The sequence below is a fragment of the Mastigoproctus giganteus genome, chromosome 2, assembly GCF_048544385.1.
Source record: "Mastigoproctus giganteus isolate SK-2022 chromosome 2, ASM4854438v1, whole genome shotgun sequence".
Classification (NCBI taxonomy): domain Eukaryota; kingdom Metazoa; phylum Arthropoda; class Arachnida; order Uropygi; family Thelyphonidae; genus Mastigoproctus; species Mastigoproctus giganteus.
Genome location: NC_143576.1, coordinates 22,477,545 through 22,497,785, shown reverse-complemented (window position 1 = coordinate 22,497,785; position 20,241 = coordinate 22,477,545). Strand labels below are relative to the sequence as shown.

Genomic DNA, 20,241 nt, shown 5'->3' with positions numbered 1-20,241 from the left:
GGTAGAGAATGAAAAGGACCTGGGGGTAATTGTGCAGGCAGATATGAAGTTTTCTGAGCAGTGCAGGCAGTCTGCAAGAGTAGCTCATGGTGTCTTATCAATGATATTCAGGAATTTTTCTAGCAGGGATAAGGAGGTGATAACCCTTTATATAAGGCAATGGTCAGGCCACACCTTGAGTACTGTATACAGGTCTGGAGGCCTCATTTTAAGAAGGATGTAGAGCTGTTGGAAGGAGTACAAAGGGCAACAAGATTAGTGAATGGAACAAAGGGTTGCTATTATGAAGAAAGAGTTAAGTTTTGCAAATTACAGTTTCTGGAGACAAACCATTCAAGGCTTTATTCTACAGTTTCTGGAGAATAAAGCCTTGAATGGTTTGAGCATTCTCAGTGCTGATGGGATTCTTCCTCTGCTCAGAATAATCGCTTGAGAGGGCATAAATTAAAATTGAGGAAAGACGATTGTAGGATAAATCTGCGGAAGTTTGCCTCTAGCCAGCGGATGGTTGATTGCTGGAACAAACTTCCATCTGTCGTTTTAGAAGTTGATAGCTTAAATAGATTCAAGTCAGAACTTGACAAACATTTGGAGAGAGTGGATGGTCAAATAAGGGTGTTTTTTTTTTTTTTTTGGCTGATGCTATATAAGCTTTCTTTCTTGCATCATGTGCCTATGCTAAATAAATTCAAGGAAGAATTTTACAAAGCTTTGGAGGGAATAGATAGGTGAAATGGAGATAGCCTGCTTTGATAGGCTATCTCCATTGCCATGTTCATCCTTACGTCCTGAACCCCATTAGGTGTTATAAGTGCCAAAAATATGGACACTCACAAACTGCAGGTTGAGGAAAGGTAGTATGTCCTAACTGTGGATCAAAGGAGCACAATCAATCTAATTGCACTGGAACCAATCCTCGTTGTCCAAATTGAAGGGTAATCATTCCGTGTTTCTCCAAAATGTGTGAACTATGGAAGCAAAGAGAAAAAATCCAGAAATATAAAGTTTAGAAGAAAGTCACTCACCCAGAGGTGAGAAGACAAACAGTCAAAATAGAGCCAAAGCTTACGTATGCTATAGCTGCTTAGCATTTTCAGTCAGTAGGTATTCAAACAGTTGATACAGTTCCTCCAAATATATCTATCACCAGTTGAGCACTTTCCTTGCTTTCCACATCCGCAAAAAACTGAACAAGCCAGTAATACCCCAATTACCATTCCAGCTGATGTACCTCCAACAGAAAAACCAAAAGTAACAGAAACCGCAAAACTCTGCCCACTGCTTTCAACCACTGGAATGGATACTGATGAACAGAATGAATCGGATGACAAAATTTTAGAGCTTCATGCGACCGATGAGATGGATATGACATGTCCCTTTGCTAAGAAAGACAAAGCAGAGGTAGATCAACAGAAGCAAGCTACAATAAAAAAGCAGTCAGAAACAAACACAACCAACAAAATCACGTAATGGAAAGAATCCTTCAGTGGAATTGTAGAAGCTTTTGTAATACAAAAGACGATTTATATGATCTTTTTGACCATTGTGATTAAGCGGGCATATGCCTACAGAAAACTTTTATTTAAATCCACAAGCATGTCCTACCATTAAAAATTCTAGTCTTCAGACTAGATAGGAGTACTTATTCGTCAGCCCATGGAGGAGTGGCAGTTCTGATTAGAAACAATGTTCCATCCAAACTGCTCTTCAGACTCCTTTTGAAGCAGTGGCAGTGCACACTGTAATTGGTATTACTCTTACAATAGAATCTAATGTATATATTATTCTTAATTTCTCGTTCTCTTCAGATGACCTAGAAAATCTAATAGACCAGCTACCATCTCCATTCTACTTGCTCGGAGACGTCAGTGTTCATCATCTGCTGTGGAGATCTCTAACAATTGACAAGCGAGGTAAACTAACAGAATCGCTTCTTGAGCATAGGCACAACTTCTCCTCTTGAACAGGTATAGCCTACCTATATTCATTTTCCTACAGGATCCATGAGTGCAATAGACATTTCAATCTGTTTTCCCTCCATATATACCAATACGGAGTGGGCTGTTCTTGATAACTCACTAAGTAGCGATCACCTACCGATTCTCTGCAAGCTCCAAACATGAGTAAACTCTCCTACACTGTGTCACTTCACTTTGAAATTTTGCAGGGCATACTGGAACAAATATGCCTCTCATGTCCAGTTTGATGATGAAATAGTCAAATCCCAGCCCATAGATAATATCACCGAACATATAACCAGTCAGATATTACAAGCTACTACCTCTAAAATATTAAAATCTGTGCCAAGAAATGCATACACAGTAATTATTGGTGGAATCAGGATTGTACACACCTTAAACAGGAAAAATACAGAGCATAGAATTTGTTTTGCAAATTCCCCACAAATAATAACCTAATTAACTTTAAAAGACTGAAAGCCAAGTTCTGCCAAATAAGAAGAAAAGCAAAAAAACCAAAAATAACCCTGCTTGTATTATTTGTCAGTAGTAGTAATAATAATATTGAGTGGAGATGAAACTTAAATTAAGTTTTGAAAGTACAGGAACTTCCCGACTAGTGCAGGGGTTGTGTTCCGTGGAATGCTATATAAGTCCAGTTTCATGTGTCAGAATTTACCCCATGCTTGTGCAGCACTTGCAACTGTGCTCGCTGAATTGATTGAATCAAAAAAGAAATGTTATATTGTATTTATTCAGTTTTTTTTATCTCATGCACAGGAAAAATGACAAAAGCGTGCAATTTAAAAATTACAAAAAAAAAGAGGATACAGGCATAACATCAGTAAGTTTTACCTCTCAAGCATCGTTGCCAGAATCGACATCTTCAGCTGATAAGTATGCTGCTGCGGAGGTTGAGGGCTGTGGAGATTTAGAAGTGGTCGGCCGCTCAACCTTACGAAAGAACATATTAATGGATGACTGGATGATGGCTTTTTTTCTTTTCATCATAGATTTCTTTGTAACAAGCAAGAATATCATTCACCCCTCTGTTAACTTTTAAGAATCGTTCGTTGTCAGGATCCATCTTCTCAAAGCTCGCCATTTAGTTCACCTTGAGCTTCCCCTTAACCATCCCTTAATCCATAGCAGTAACTTGCCCTTAATGCCACATTGCTTCACTACAGTAGTCTTATGTGCAACAGTATCAAAAGCCTTCCTGAAATTCAAGTATATGATGGTAAAATTATTTTTTGCATCTAGTTCTTTGATCACTGCATCATAGTAACCTATCAGATTGGTTAGACCGAGACCGTCCCATGACAAATCCGTGCTGTGATTGCAGTATAATCATATGCCTGTCCAAATCGTCCTGCATTACTTCTTTTCCAGTGATTTCATTATTTTCTCTGGAATAGACATTAAGCTAACATGTCTGTAATTGCTCATATTGCCCTTTTGATCCTCTTTTATGAATTTTGGGGATATATTTGCATATCTCCAGTCCATAGGGATCTTCCCCGAATCCAAGGATGTTCTCTTAATTATAGCTAAGGATTTATTTACCAGCTTTGCTGCCTCCCTTAATATGATTGGATAGACCCCATCCTACCCAGGTACCTTTTTTTTATGTTCCATCTCAATTTCTCCTCCACTTTTCTTTTGGTTATCACAAAGTCATTTAGCTCCTGATTAGAGTTTGATAAACTTATGGTATCCCCTACCCTAAAGAATTCCTCATGTGTGAATGTAGATGCAAAATACCTATTCAATTTGTCTGCAACCTGAGCATGGTCATCAATAGTTAATCCCTAGACATGAAGTGGCCCAATGTGATTCTACCCCTTCTTTCTACGGTTAATATAAGCATAGAAGTCTTTTTCTTTGCCAGAGACTTCTCATCTGCTTTAGCTTGCCTAACCTCCTTCGTGACTTGATTACAGACTAATTTATATCTACCATAGGCTTCTGTATCACCTGATAATTTATATGCATCCATTCCATGCACTTTTCTTCTATGCCCTGTGGCTCAGTAGTTCATCTAACATCCACTTAGGTGGATGTTAAAAGCCTTGAACACTATTTCTTTGTTGAATACTCCCCATTTAGGATTTGCTGTCAGTCACCCACCTGATGATCCCACTGCACACAATTTAAGAATTGTATGAGATCTCTGTAGTCACCCTTACAAAAAAGCAAAAGCCTTTCCCTTTACCCTTGACAGTAAGGTCTTTAATTAAATTTGACATTAGTACACTGTGATGACTGCCATCCAGTGGGTCTTTTACCTTCAGATTCTTAATGCATGAAGAATCACTACTGATATAAGCTTGCTTTCTCTTGTTACTTCTCTAATATGCTGCAGTAGAAAACTGCTGTAGTCATCTAGGAAATTCACAACTCTTGCTAGTGTGTGAGTGACCAACTCACAAATTCCAGTCAAAATCTGGAAAGTTAAATTCCCCATTATGAAACATTCTGATTTCTTGGCCCACTCCATTTACCTCTATAGCTGTTTTAATATACTCATCATAGTCCTTAGTATACTCGTCACCCAGGTCAATTGGATGCACTGCTTTAGATTTAATATTCTTCTTAACTAAGAGCATAACCCCTGAACCTCTCCTGTCGGTCCTTCCTGTATATTGTTCTCTCCATATTAAAATTCAGCATTGCTAATGTCTGAGTGACACCATGTCTCTGCTATATCTACAATGTCTGCATTTGATGACATAATCAGTAGTTCAAATTCATCAAATTTATTTGCCGTGCTCCTAGCATTAGTGTACATGCAAGTATACATGCACATGTTCTTACTCTTAGTTACCCTAACACAGCCCATGTATTCATTTGTTCAGTGATGACTCACAGCAGGGCCTGAAATTCCAGATATCTTGCTTTCCGGGCCGCTGTATGTACCAATAGTAGCAATGCAAAAGACTATATATATTTTCACTTCAAATGTGTTGAAAAATAAAACTTAATGGTTATAATTTTAAAGGTAAGCCTCATAAACAAATATTAGTGTTTTTCTCCATCTCTCCCCCTCTAGATTTGAAATATCAAAAATGGATTTAGCTTGTTTGTGTGCCAAATCTGAACGGTTTATTGGCACTCAGGGTGGTGGTATGGATCAAGCAATAGCTTTCTTGGCTGAAACAGGTAAATAATTTCAATTTAATTGTGTTTGTAGTTATTCCATTATAGTCTTTCTATAAATTTGCTTTTATTGAATATAAACTTCTTGGATTAAAAAAAAAAAACAAACAAACCAGCAACTGAATGGCAAGTAAAGCTGATTGGTTTTACTTTTAGCGTTATCATTAGTAAAGGCACATAAGAAAAAAAGGCAAGCCTATATAGCATCAGCCAAAAAAAAAAAAAACCCTTCTCATTTCACCCATCCATTCGCTTCAAATGTTTGTCTAGTTATGCTTTGAATCTGTTTAAGCTATCAACCTCTACAATGACAGATAAAAGTTTGTTCCAGCAATCAACCACCTGCTGGCTAAAGGCAGACTTCTGCACATCTATCCTACAACTATCTTTCCTCAATTTGAATTTATGCCCTCTTAGGTGATTATTCTGAGCAAGAGGAAGAATCCCATCAGCATTAAGCATGCTCAAACCATTCAAGGTTTATACCCCTCAATCACATCACCTCACAGGTGCCTAGTCTCCAAACACTGTAATTTGCAAAACTTAATCCTTTCTTTGTAAGAGTAACCCTTTGTTCCATTCACTAATCTTGTTGCCTTTCTCTGCACTCGCTCCAGCAGCTCTACATCCTTCCTAAAATGAGGTCTCCAGACCTCTATACAGTACTCATGGTGTGGCCTGACTGATCCACATAGAAGGGGATAATCACCTTATCCCTTCTAGAAAAATTCCTGTATAACATTGACAAGACACCGTGAGCTACTGTTGCAGACCATCTGCACTGCTCAGAAAACTTCATATCTGCCTGCACAATTACCCCCAGGTCCCTGCTTCCCATATGTAGTACTTTACATTTGTCAATGTTAAACTTCAGTTGCCACATTTTAGCCCATCTGGTCAACTTTTCTAAATCCTGTTGCAGCACCGTACTGTCATTAATAACCCTGCCAACCTTCTTATCATCTGCAAACTTGGAGATTAAGCCTGATATACCATTATAAATACAGAAAACAACAATGGACCCAACACGGAACTCTGAGGGACTCCACTAAGAGCAGTGTCCATTGATTACCACTCTGTCTTCTCCCACTCAACCATCCCTTTATCCATAGCAGCAGTTTGACTCCAATGTCACACTGCTCCAATTTGTGCAGCAGTCTTCCATGTGCATCAGTATCAAAGGCCTTTCAAAGATCCAAATATAGGATATCAAAATTATTCTTTGCATTCCGTTCCTTTGTGACATCATAGTATACAATCAAATTGGTCAGACAAGACTTCCCCTTAACAAACCCATTCTGTGTCAGAGCTATAACTGAAGTCTTGTCTAGATGATCTTGCAGTGCTTCTTTAACCAGTGCCTCCATTAATTTTTCCGGGAACAGAAGTTAAACTCACAGGTCTATAATTACTTGTGTCAGCCTTTGATCCTCCTTTGTGAATTGGGGTCACATTTGCACATCTCCAGTCCATGGGCACCTCCCCTGAGTCCATGGAAGCTCTTACAATTATGGCTAAGGGCTTACTTCCTTTGCTGCCTCCTTTTATCTAACTGGATAGATCCTATCCACCCCAGGTGCCTTTCTTATGTTTATCTTCAACAATTTCTCCTCCAGTTTGCTCTCAGTTATTACAAGATTATCTAGCTTACTGCCAGAGTTGAATACACCTCTGGCATTCCCCTTGCTGAATAACTCATGTGTGAATGTCGATGCAAAATATTCATTTAGTTTGTTAGCTACGTTAGCAGAATCATCAACAGTTGAACCATCAATATCAAGGGGGACCCATCTGATTCATCCCCTTCCTTCTAGAGTTTACATAAATAAAGAACTCTTCGCTGTTTTTCTTTGCATCCTTTGCCAAAGATTTCTCGTAATCTATCTTTGCCTGCCTAACCTCCATTGTGACTTGGTTACAGACCAGCTTATATCTATCATAGGCTTCCGTATCACCCATTATAATTTACATGTTTCCCATGCATTTTTTTTCTCTGCCATGTCTCATTAATTCATCTGACCTCCATTTAGGCCTAAACCTTGAACAGTATTTCTTAATTGATATGAAAAGCTTAGTAGCTTCCAAGGGGGGGGGGGGAGAGAGAGAGAGAGAGAGAGAGAGAGAGAGAGAGAGAGAGAGAGAGAGAGAGAGAGAGAGAGAGAGAGAGAGAGAGAGAGAGAGAGAGAGAGAGAGAGAGAGAGAGAGAGAGAGACCGACCCTGGGTGTGCCAAGCCCTTACTCACCAGATGTGAATTCTTTGAATGCTTCCCATTTTGAATTTGCTGTTTGTAATGTCAGCAGTTATTAAACACAGTATTTAAATTCTATCAGTGGTGGCACAGTACTTAAACTCTATCCCACCATATAGAATTTAAATACTGTCTCTGACCTCCGTAGTCGCCTTTGCGAAAGCAAACACCCTTCCCTTTACCCCTAATGATAGTTACGTCTTTGAGTAAATCCCACTTCAGCACACTGTGATCACTCCCACCTAGTGGTTCCTTTATCTGCAGATTCCTAATGCATGAAGAATCACTACAGATAATCAGATCAAGAGTATTACTCCCTCTAGTTGCCTCCCAAACATGCTGCTGTAGAAAACATTCATCAAATAAATCCACAAAAGCCTTGCTAGTGTGTGAGTGACTGACCCAAAATTCAAGTCAATATCTGGGAAAATTAAAATTCCCTATTATAAAACTCTCTGATTTACCGGCCCACTCTATTTCCACGTACAGCTGTTTATTATACTTATCAGAGTCATTAGGCCTATAACACACTACAACTCTCAATTTTGATTTCCCAGTGCTTGTGTCACACCAAACTGACTCGACACTGCACTGTTCAGCCATGTCAACTGGCTGTACTTCCTTGGATTTTGTGTTTCTTAACTAATAGCCTTCCTGTACACATTGTACTCACCAAATATCAGTTCTGCATTCCTTATATCTGTGTGACACCACACCTCTGATATCTCAACAATATCTGCCTTCGATGTTTTGACCAACATCACAAATTCATCAAATTTATTTACCAAACTCGTAGCATTGGTGTACATGCAAGTAAAAATGCACCTGTTCCTATTCTTAGCTACCCTAACACAGCCCATGTGTTTACTTGTACTGCAGTGACTCCCAGCAGTCTCTGAAATCCCCTGCATCTTGTTTTCCAGGCTTCTGCTCATTCCAATAGAAGCAGTGCAAGAATCACTTTCACCTCTGCCAGTGGTTACTGTTAATCTATTAGTCCATATATCCCCCCAAGCTAGCAGTTTTTCGATCCACCTAACAGTACATCAAAAGCATCAGCAAATATTCTTGCACTCTTTCTATTTAAGTGTATCCCATCCCATCTCTGTAGAAGCAGTCTCTCCTGTTAACAAGCACAGACCAGGCTGAGAAAAATTCTACCCCTTGAGCCTTGCACAATTTCTCCAGGGCCGAATTGATCGACAAGGCTCTCATCGTGATTGGGCAGAATTGCAGACACTTTCAAATTTAACATTAATTGATGGCTTTTTTTCGACAATGACCTGACAAATCTGAGGCATTTGATTATGTTTAGCATAAAGGTCTTCTTAACAAGCTTCCAGCCGCCGTAGCCTAGTGGTCAGGCGTGCGGGTGCATAAGTACACATGCCTTGAGTGACCGGGGTTCAAGCCCGTGATGACTGCTGAATACGGTGCTGTTTCTTGTATTCTGTCTATCTTGTGAACTCCTGACTGTTTGGTCATCCCGGCGTATAAACAGAAAATTTATTTATTTATGGATTTCCGACTTTTTTTTTACATTTTTTTATCTAGTTTTCTCTCTGATTGATCTCTATAAGTGGTAATAGATAGCTCTCCAGTAATGCTGGCATTCCCTAAAGTTCAGTTCCTTCTCCCTTTCTTTTCCTCTTGTATATCAATGACCTTCTCCCACTGACTGAAAATCCTATCCATAATTTTGCTGATGATAGCACACTACATTCCACCTTCCAATTTGAGAAACCTTGCCCTTCTCAAATACTCACCACTATTTCCTTAAATGTTGATCTTAAGGTTCATTTGAATCCTTTTAAAACTCAGTCCTGTCCTATATCTCACAAAATGGGTCTACAGTTCCTATTCCTATCTTTGATGACATTCAGATTTCTATTGAAGATCATATCTCTATTAAGGATTACCCTGACTTCTAATTTCTCTTGGCACAGCCACATCACAAATATTGCTTCCTCTGCATCCAGAGAAACTGTATTTTCTATTTCACTTGTTGTGTTACTTTTCTTCTAAAGAACTACTCGCTCTGTGCAAATCCCAAATCCACCCAGCCATGTAATATTGCTCCCACTTCTGGAATGGTGCCCCCTCAGGAACCTCTCTTAGGCTTCTAGACTCCATTCAAAAGAGGACAGCCAGGTTAATTAATTAATAAAATATTTCTTTCTAAGTCTCTCCACCCTGCCTCATAGACATTCTGTTTCTGTATGCCTTTTCTGTAGATACTTCCATGGCCAGTTCTTCTGAATTGGCTTCTGTAATTTCCCCCTCTCTTCCAAACCAGACTGAGCACGTACCATTGCCAGTCAAAAACCATCTTCTGCCCTCCCATGCATGGTACTAAGTACTATAGGTTCTAACACCTTTTCATGTTTGGAGTTTTCATAATAATAATAATAATAAAAAAAAAAAAAAAAAAATCTGATTTACTTGCCCTTTCTATTTGTCTGTATAACTCTTTTTGTTGTAGTCATCATATCCCTATTCTCATTTTGGTTTTCTCAATGTTTATATCGCACCAAACTGACTTAATATTGCACTGGGCACCCATAGACTGAGTGCACTGCATTAGATTTTATGTTCTTCTTAATTAAGCGCATATCTCTCCTCCTCCACCACCATCCTGTCGTGTCTGTCCTTTTGTAAAATATTCTGCAACAGAAAATATCAGGATACCGCATCTTCAAAAAACTTTATTCATCATGCAGGGGCTGTTAGTGGTAAGGAATTAAACTAAATTTTATCACATTTTTAAAAAAGTTATCAAAATTGTTTATGTTAAGAAATATCAGATAAAGCAATTATAACTGCTAGTGATAATGCTGCCAGATGTCAAGATTGAATATAGTAGCTGTTTGTGATTGATTTAAACTGCACAAGATGGGCAATACTAAAGAATCCTTTTTCAAGGAGTTGCCTTGTAATATTGTGCAGACTGATAGTCATGAATTTGAAATTTGTGTACATATTGAAACCATATTGAGGTCTTAAACTTTTTTATAAACCATATTTTTTTGAAATGACATTGGGTAAGTTGTTCACTGAGTCTCTTGTGTTTCCATTAATAGAGTTTTTATGTCCTTAGCATTGATAGTATATTCTGAGAAGAACTTAAGTAGACAGGTTTGTGCATAGGCGAACAAGGAATTAAATATACTAGATTGGTATAACTGTCATATAAAATTTAACTTAAGATGTACTGTTTGATATGCTAATTAGTATTTCACTAATGTTTGATATATACTGTAATTCCACTTAAATTCTGTGTAGTCCATATATAATTCCTTACGTTATTGCACTTTTTGCAGTGTACATTAATTTTGACATGAAATTCTCTCAGCAGTACAAACAAGCTGCTAGAACAGCTCATGGGGTTCTGTCACTGGTATGTGGGAACTTTGCTGGATAAGAAAATTATTATTCCATTGTATAAGGCAGTGGTTAGGCCGCATCTGGAATACTGCATGCATACAGGTTTGGAAACCTCATTTTAAGAAGTAAGTAGATTTGTTGGAATGGGTGCAGAGATGAGCAGCAAAATTAGTTGGGGACACAAAAGGATATGCTTACCAAGAAATATTGGGATTTGGTAAATTCCAGTTTCTAGAAACAAGGCATCTGTGTGGTGAAATAATTGAAGTATATAAGTCTTTAAAAGGATTAAGTAAACTAAATGCTTATGGCATCTTTACTCTTTCTCAGATGAAACACAAAGGGGATGCATAAATTGGAAAAGGATGGTTGCAGAATAGATGCATGGAAATTTACATTTACCAGAAGAGTAATCATTTTTTTGGAATAAACTTTCTAGTGTTGTGGAGGTGGGTAGTTTTAATGGTGCTATTGAATAAAATTGGCAGGCCTAAAATTCTTCTTCATAGCATCAACAAAAGAAAACTAAAGTTTTTTGGTCATATAGTAACAGGGGAAAACTTTCTGTTGAAGAATATAATGGAAGGAAAAACCAAGAGGAAGAGGTGCAGAGCGAGATTAGGTGGAAGGATGGGATCAGTGAACTTCTAGACATGACACTTTGATGCTGCTTGTATAGCACACAATAGATGCAGTTGGAGGAATTTGTTGGTGGCCACAACAGCTCCTCAGGGAGCTATGTGACTGGAAGAAGAATATAGCTTTGCTTCCTTCTATCATATTGCTAATACTATGTAGGTGATAATAACAAATTTTGTTTTGTGTTACGTTTCCCACTTAAGTTATTCATTTTCTGAAAAACATAACAAAATTCTTCCAGGGTGCTTTTTTTCCACTTGTTTTAAAATTAAAAATAAACTTTTAATTCTAGCTTGAAGCATATAATTAATAAAAATTATTGAATGAGTGCTGCTAATTAAAAATTTGTGATTTTGATATGTTTTTGCTTAGGATCAGCTAAGTTAATAGAATTCAATCCTTTAAAAGCCACAAATGTTCAGTTACCTGATGGAGTGACATTTGTGATAGCCAATAGTTGTGTACAGATAAACAAGGCCTCTACCTCTCATTACAATATTCGTGTAGTTGAATGCCACTTAGCAGCACAGGTAAGCAGTTATGTAAATTATGCATTGTTTTTTGTCGGCTAAAGCTTTATTGTTATGTGAAATTCTAAAACTTCCCATGAATTAGTATTAATGACCATAATTAAGTACCAGTCATTTTCACTAATGACTAAGTTTTTTTTCACTAGTGGTAAACGTAGTGTAAAAATTGTCCTTCACTCCTCCTGCAGAACAGTGACCAGTTGAACTACCAATAGGTGGGAGGCATTGGTTTTGCCTGCCCCCGACATTTCCAGTTCATCTCATCAGGGATCCATAGGGTTCAAATCAGGATTCTGTGATAACCATTCCAACATTTTGTACATTCATGTTCATGAACCAATCTTGAACAGGGACATTGGCATAGCATGGGGCACTGTCCTGTTGAAACAAATGTCTATACTGAAGAACTTCCACATTGTAGGGAGTGTGGAATTGTCCAAAATGTTAAGGTAGGTGTCAGTTTTCATGATTCCCCACACAGCCACTAAAGGTCCTATGCCATACCATGAGAAATAGCCTGAGTCATAAGAGCACCTCCTCCAAAAAATGTTTGCTGCCAGGGTATTTTCCAAAGATGTTTGGAGAATACCCTGGCAGCAAGCATTCTCAAAATCTATACGTGCCTATGTTATCAGAATAGGGTTTAGCAAGATTAGCATTGGCAAGGGCACATGATGCAAGAAAGAAAGCTTATATAGCATCAGCCAAACCCCCCCCCTCTCATTTCACCCATCCATTCACTCCAAATGGATGTCTAGTTCTGCCTTGAATCTGTTTAAGCTATCAACCTCTACAACGACAGATGGAAGTTTGTTCCAGCAATCAACCACCCGCTGGCTAAAGGCAAACTTCTGCACATCTATCCTACAACTGTCTTTCCTCAATTTGAATTTATGCCCTCTCAGGCAATTATTCTGAGCAAGAGGAAGAATCCCATCAGCATTGAGCATGCTCAAACCATTCAAGGCTTTATACACCTCAATCAGATCACTTCACAGGTGCCTAGTCTCCAGACACTGTAATTTGCAAAATTAAGCCTTTCTTTGTAAGAGCAACCCTGTTCCATTCACTAATCTTGTTGCCCTGCTCTGTACTCGTTCCAACAACTCTAATCCTTCTTAAAATGAGGCCTCCAGACCTATATACAGAACTCAAGGTGTGGCCTGGCCATTGCCTTATATAATAACCTCCTTATATAAGGAGGTTATTATTCCCTCCTTATATAAGGAGGGAATAATAACCTCCTTATTCCTGTATATCATTGACAAGACACCATGAGCTACTCTTGCAGACCGTCTGCATTGCTCAGAAAACTTCATATTTGCCTGTCCAATTACCCACAGGTCCTTTTCACTCTTTACCTCTGTCAGTATAGTACCACACAGTTGATATGTGTACTCTGGGGTTACTGCTTCCCATATGCAGTACTTTACATTTGTCAATGTTAAACTTCAGTTGCCACCTCTCAGCCCATCTGCTCAATTTTTCTAGATTCTGTTGCAGCAGCGTACTGTCATTTGTGTTATTAACACCCCTGCCGACCTTCATATCATCTGCAAACTTGGACATTAAGCATGATATACCATCATCACTATCATTAATGAATACAGAAAACAACAATGGACCCAACACTGGGACTTCATTAATAACATTAGTCCACGACGAGCAGTATCCATTGATTACCACTCTTTCCCCACTCACCATCCCTTTATACATAGCAGAAATTGCCCTTAATGCCACAGTGCTCCAATTTGTACCACAGTCTTCCATGTGCAACAGTATCAAAAGTATCAAAAGCCTTCCTAAGATCCAAATATATGATATCAGAATTATTCTTTGCATCCAGTTCCTTTGTGACCACATCATAGTATGCAATCAAATTGGTCAGACAATACTTCCCCTTAACAATACTTCCTCTGAGCTATAACTGAAGTCTTGTGTAGATGATCCTGCAGTGCTTCTTTAACCAGTGACTCCATTAATTCCCATGGAACAGAAGTTAAACTAATAAGTCTGTAATTACTTGTCTTTCTTTGATAATCCTTTGTGAATTGGGGGTCACATGCGTCTCCAGTCCAAGGGTATTTCCCCTGAGTCCAAGGAAGCTCTCATAATTATGGCTAAGGGTTTGCATACTTCCTTTGCTGCCTCCTTTAATATAACTGGAGAAATCCCATCTGCCCCCGTTGCCTTTTTTATGTTTATCTTCAACAATTTCTCCTCCACTTTCCTCTCAGTTATTACAAAATCATGTAGCTCGCTACCAGAGTTTAATACACCTCTGGCATTTCCCCCCCCCCTGAATAACTCCTCCTGTGTGAATGTAGATGCAAAATACTCATTTAGTTTGTTAGCCACCTGAGCAGGATCATCAACAGTTGAACCATCAATATCCAGTGGACCAACCTGATTCATCCCTTTGCTTCTAGAGTTTACATGAGTAAAGAACTACTTTCTTTGCATCTTTTGCCAGAGATTTCTTGTAATCTGCCTTTGCCTACATAACTTCCTTTGTAAATTGGTTACAGACCAGCTTATATCTATCGTAGGCTTCTGTGTCACATGTTAACATGTACATATCCCATGCATTTTTCTTCTCTGCCACATGTCTCATTAGTTCATCTGACATCCATTTAGATGAACTAATGAGACATGTGTTCATCTGACATCCATTTAGGCCTAAACCTTGAAGAGTATTTCTTAGTTGGTATGAAAAGCCTAGTAGCTTCCATGATTCATTCTTTGAATGCTTGCCATTTTGAATTTGCTGTTGGTAACATCATCAGTTGGTCCCACTGTAGTACGAAAGCAAAAACTCTTCCCTTTACCCCTGATGGTAGTTACCTCTTTGAGTAAATCCCACTTCAGCACACTATGATCACTGCCACCTAGTGGTTTCTTTATCTGCAGATTCTTAATGCATGAAGAATCACTACTGATAATCAGATCAAGAGTATTACTCTCTCTAGTTGCCTCTCGAACATGCTGCTATAGAAAACAATGATCCAATAAATCCACAAAAGCCTTGCTTATGTGTGAGTGACCAACCCACAAATTCCAGTCAATATCTGAAAAATTAAAATCCCCAATATAAGACAATCTGATTTAGTGGCCCACTCTATTTCTCTGTACAGTTGTTTTCATCAGAGTCATTAGGCCTATAACACACTCCTACTCTCAATTTTGATTTCCCAGTGCTTATGTTACACCATACTGACTCGAAACTGCTCTGTCCACTCATGTTGACTGGCTGTACTTCCTTTGATTTTTTTTGTGTTTCTTAACTAATAGCATAACCCCTCCTCCCTTCATATCCTGTCTATCCTTCCTGTACACATTGTACTTCTCAAACATGGAGATGGGGGAAATCCCTGGTGCCGTCAGGCAACTAACACTGTACTCCTCAAATTCCATTTCTGCATTCCTTATATCTGTGTGACACCACGTCTCTGATATCCCAACAATATCTGCCTTTGATGTTTTGACCAACACCAAGTTCATTAAATTTATTTGCCAAACTCCTAGCATTGGCATACATGCACCTGTTTCTATTCTTAGCTACTCTAACACAGCCCATGTCTTTATTATTCTGCAGTGAATCCCAGCTGTCTCTGAAATCCCCTGCACCTTGTTTTCCAGGCTTCTGTTCATTCCAATTGAAGCAGTGCAAGAATCACTTTCACCTCTGCCAGCATCTACTGTTAATCTATTAGTCCGTGTATCCCCCCCCCAAGCTAGCAGTTTTCCGACTCGCCTAACACTGCCTCAATAGCATCAACAAATATTCTTGCACTCTTTCTATTTTCTATATTGAAGGAGACACCTGGAGTGTGATGAACCAGTAAGGTTAATTATAAGGGCATCATTGGACTCATTAGAGATTCCTTTAGATTGGAGAAATGCCAGTGTATTGCCAATACATAAGTGTGAAATCATTAACTATAGACCAGTTAGTCTTACTCCAGTTGTACAGTGTCTTAGAGGCAATGATTAAGAGTACAAACCAGGGACATTTAGAAAGAAATGGGATTCTGTAGGACACACATGGTTTTGTTATGGGAAAATCATGTTTAACTAACCTAGTAAGCTATTTTGATACAGTTATTCGTGAGCTGAATGTACGGAACAATTTTAACATAGCGACATAGTTTATTTGGATTTTAGCAAAGAATTTTACCGAGATCCTCATGAGAGGTTACTATATAAGCTGGAGCATGTTGGGATTATTGGAAAGATTCGAAGATGGATTGCAGGTCAGAAGGCACAGTGTTGTGATTAATGGATATTCTTCAGCTTGGTGTAATGTCAGAAGTGGAGTCTCCCAAGAATTGGTTCTTAGATTACTGTTGCTTTTGATTTTCATCAACAACATCAACAAAGGGCATGGTGTCAAAATTTGCAGGTGACAAAGATTGGGAGAGTCATTCTTGAAGACTTGAAAAGGCTTCAAGAATGTCAGAAAAGTGGAAACTGTTTTAATGAAGCAAAATGCAGGGTCTTACACATGGAATATAGCAACCCAAAAATAAATTACTGTATTTCCCCATGTATAAGATGCTCCCATGTATAAGATACACCTTAATTTTGGGGCCTAAAATTTGAAAAAAAAAATGTATTACATAAAGTTATTGAACTCAAGTTTTATTCATCATAAAATTCATACAACTCCCATCCATTAGCTTGTCCTCATCTGTGTCTGATGACGAATCACTGTCTTCATATATTGCCTTGTCCTCAGTTCCATCTATGGCATTTGAAATGCCACACTTCTTAAATGACTTGACAACGATCTCAATCTTGATATTATCCCAGGATCTTTTCACCCAGGTACAAACTTCTCCTATAGTTGGTTTCTTCACTCTTCCTGTTGGTGTCAAATTGTCCTCAGAAGACTTCATCCATTGGTTCCATTTGTTTCTCATGGCAACTTTGAAGGGTTTGTTTGGAGGAGGACCAAACTTACCTTCAGCAGCACGATTTCCATTCACTTTTGCAAACTGGATCACTTATAACTTGAATTCAGCACTGTATGAAAATATTTTTTGAGCCATTTCTGGGCAGAACGTGGCAAAACGTAACCTAATATATAGGGTGGCCACTGAAAGACTGAACGGTTTGAAAAAGTCATAGCGTGTTCATTTTTAACCTTTTTTATTTTCTTTTTTTACAAGTTATAGAGCAACCCAGCTGGTCCTTGAGGTTGTCACAGACATTCTCTCAGATATGCCAGACAAGCTGTACTTGGTACCTGGGAGTCTAAAACACTGATGGAACTGATATTCGGGTGACACTCAAGTCAAGTGGACCCAATTTCGGCGAAGTCCGAATGGTCTGTGACAGCCATATCCTCTGCTTGCACCTTCACGTTGGTGGGACTGTTAGTAATCTTGGGTATAACCTCCATGCGCAAGTACATGATGGGTGACCACCCAGGTGTGAACCAACGTAAGCAGGGGTAGAGGTGTGGTGCCCACACCACATGGAGGAATGCCGCCCCTCTATGTTACCAGGCAATACTAGGTGGTAGATGACTCATCAACCGGTGCAATACCACCACTTTGCTTATTGGAGGCTTGAAGTGGTGGAACCCATGTTTAGTCTCTAGAGCTAAGTTCCGGTCAACCCTTCCCTATCTCTTCCATCATGCAGTATGATTAATGACTTTTGAGGTTATGATGAATGTCGTGGCGAGATCCAATATTCCTTACATTTCGAGGGTACAGCTCTAAAATGGTGTTTGCAGGCCGGCCGCTAGTTAGTACACCGGACCGAACCTATTGGTAACTCTCTAGGAGGCTTCCGGATCAGCTAATGTATAATATTGCTACCTCTACTCTGCCAGATAGTGATTGGAGGGAGTCCGAGCAGTGTGTATGTGGGGAGCATTGTCGAGGCCACTTTATGTCCAGGATCTGGGTATATTCTTACCATATGTATGCCATATCCAAAAATTTCATTATTTCATACAGCATGTCCCACCCACTTTTTCTTACTATTGAATACACCATGAATTGTCAAACTAATAGAGCAAGCTTATCTGCGAAAAGATCTAAACCTTGCAAGCACTTCCTAATTCATTTCTCAAATATATGTGGTCTCAATTCTAATCTCAACAATGTCCATTTCCACTTGCAGTCTTCCAAACCCCATGTACTTTTTCTGACACAATCTCAGTTATCAGTTCATTCAACTACTGCTCATCTCAGATGCCCAAATTATTTGCTGTATGATTGCTTTCGCCTCAAAGGTGGTACTTGTGCATATGTCCGTTCTGATATTCCCTGTCAGAGACTTGGCAATTTGGAATTTCCTCTCTTTGATCTTCTCTGGCTTAAAATCTCTCTATCTCATTGTGTCAAATTCATCTGTTGTCTCTACTGTTCTCCCAATTCCACTAATCACTTGGAGCTCTTTGACTTCCTCTCTTTGCAACTTGACTTTCTCCAGTCCAACTTTCCTAACAGTGAGGTAATTTTCCTTGGTGATTTTAATGTTCACAACTCCAGCTGGCTTCCGTTTTCTAGTCACACTGACCCAGCTGGTCGAGATGCTGAGGCTTTTGCAATTACTAATGACCTTGCACAGATTGTTCATTTACCTACAAGAATACCGGACAATCCTAATCATACAGCCAATACGCTTGATCTTTTTCTCACAAACAACCCTTCTAAGTACACGGTTGAAGTGAGAGGTCCTTTAGGCACTTCAGATCACAACTTGGTGATTGTCTCTTCTCCAATGGAACCTTTATCTCATGGCTATTCCCAACCTCTTGTTGTTTGGCATTACAAGAATGAAAAATGGGATGACCTGCGAGACTTCTTTTCTTCTTTTCCTTGGTCAGATTACTGTTTCAAAACTTCTGATGTCAACGTTTGCTCAGCTCATGTCAGTGAAATTATTCTTGCAGGAATGGAATCCTTTATCCCACACTCCACTTTAAAATCTCGTCCTTTATCTAAACCTTGGTTTTCCAATAAACGTGCTAAGGCTGTTTGAGAGAAGAATGTTGCATATCGTAATTGGCTTGTTTCTAATTCTTCAGTTTAATTTTCTGCCTACACCAAAGCTCGCAACAATTGTAAAGCAGTTATTAATCAGTCCAAACTAGAGTTTGAACAGGCTAAGAGTAGAAAACTTGCTTCTTGCCCTAATGGTAGCCGAGCATTCTGGTCTCTTGCCAAAGCTATTGGCTGCAACTTTTGTCCATCTCTGCTCCCACCTCTGTCCAAACCAGGCACCTCCGTAGCCAGGTGGGAAGGAGCAGCAGTGCATAGCACACGCTTCTTGATTAGACTGGGGTTCGAGCCCGTCACCACCAAATACGGAGGATGCGAAAAGGTCAGGGAATGACCACTGCATATCCCGGAGCAATATGGCCTTAGTTGCTAATGCTCCTAAAAACCAAACAACAACAACAACTGTCCAAACCAGATGGTTCTGTTGTCACCTCAGCCAAGGATAAAGCTGACCTGCTAGCATCCCATTTTTCTTCCAACTCGTGTATTAATGATCTTGGTAAAACACCTCCCACCATTCCCAACATGCTCCATCCAATGCCTCCTGTGGTCTTCCGTCAAAAGGATTTTGATGAATCTTGATGCTAAGAAAGCTCCAGGTCCCGATGGTATTTCTCCACTTGTTCTCAAAACCTGTGCTCCTGAACTTACTCCTATTCTTTGCCGCCTTTTTTCACTTTCTTATTCCAAAGGTGTTTTTCCTTCTGCTTGGAAATTTGCTCATATCCAGCCAGTTCCTAAAAAGGATGACAAATCCCTCCCATCCAATTATCATCCCATTGCAATTACTTCTACTCTTTTTAAAGTAATGGAGAAATCAATTAACAGTCAACTCTTAAACCACGTAGAAACCTTCCATCTGATCAACGATCGCCAGTATGGATTCCGTCAGTGTCGATCCACTGGTGATATTCTGGCTTATGTTACCCATTTATGGACTTATTCAATGAAATGGTTAGGTGAAAGACAAGTAGTTGCTCTTGACATCTCAAAGGCTTTTGATCCTGTTTGGCATAAAGGTCTTCTAAACAAGCTTCCATCTTATGGTTTGCCAACTGTTTTTAGTAATTGGTTATCCAGTTTTCTTTCTGATCGCTCACTGAGGGTGATGGTAGATGGCTCTCTGTCTTGTAACTTCTCCACTAATGCCGGTGTCCCACAAGGTTCAGTTCTTTCCCCCACTCTTTTCCTCTTCTATATTAATGACCTTCTTCCATTGACTGGAATTCCTATCCATAGTTTTGCCGATGATAGCACATTGCATTCCACTTTCCATTTTGAGAAACCTTGTCCTGCTCAATCA

General features: G+C 39.2%; 1 protein-coding gene across 1 annotated transcript in view; it reads left to right on the top strand.

Moving 5' to 3' along the window:
* Galk (N-acetylgalactosamine kinase) overlaps positions 1-20,241 on the top strand; it is a 75,631-nt gene that overhangs the window by 29,560 nt on the left and 25,830 nt on the right. Inside the window, exons 3-4 of the mRNA XM_090390378.1 lie at positions 5,011-5,120; positions 11,762-11,919. Coding sequence (XP_090246504.1) covers positions 5,011-5,120; positions 11,762-11,919 — 268 coding nt within the window. The remainder of the gene's footprint in view (positions 1-5,010; positions 5,121-11,761; positions 11,920-20,241) is intronic.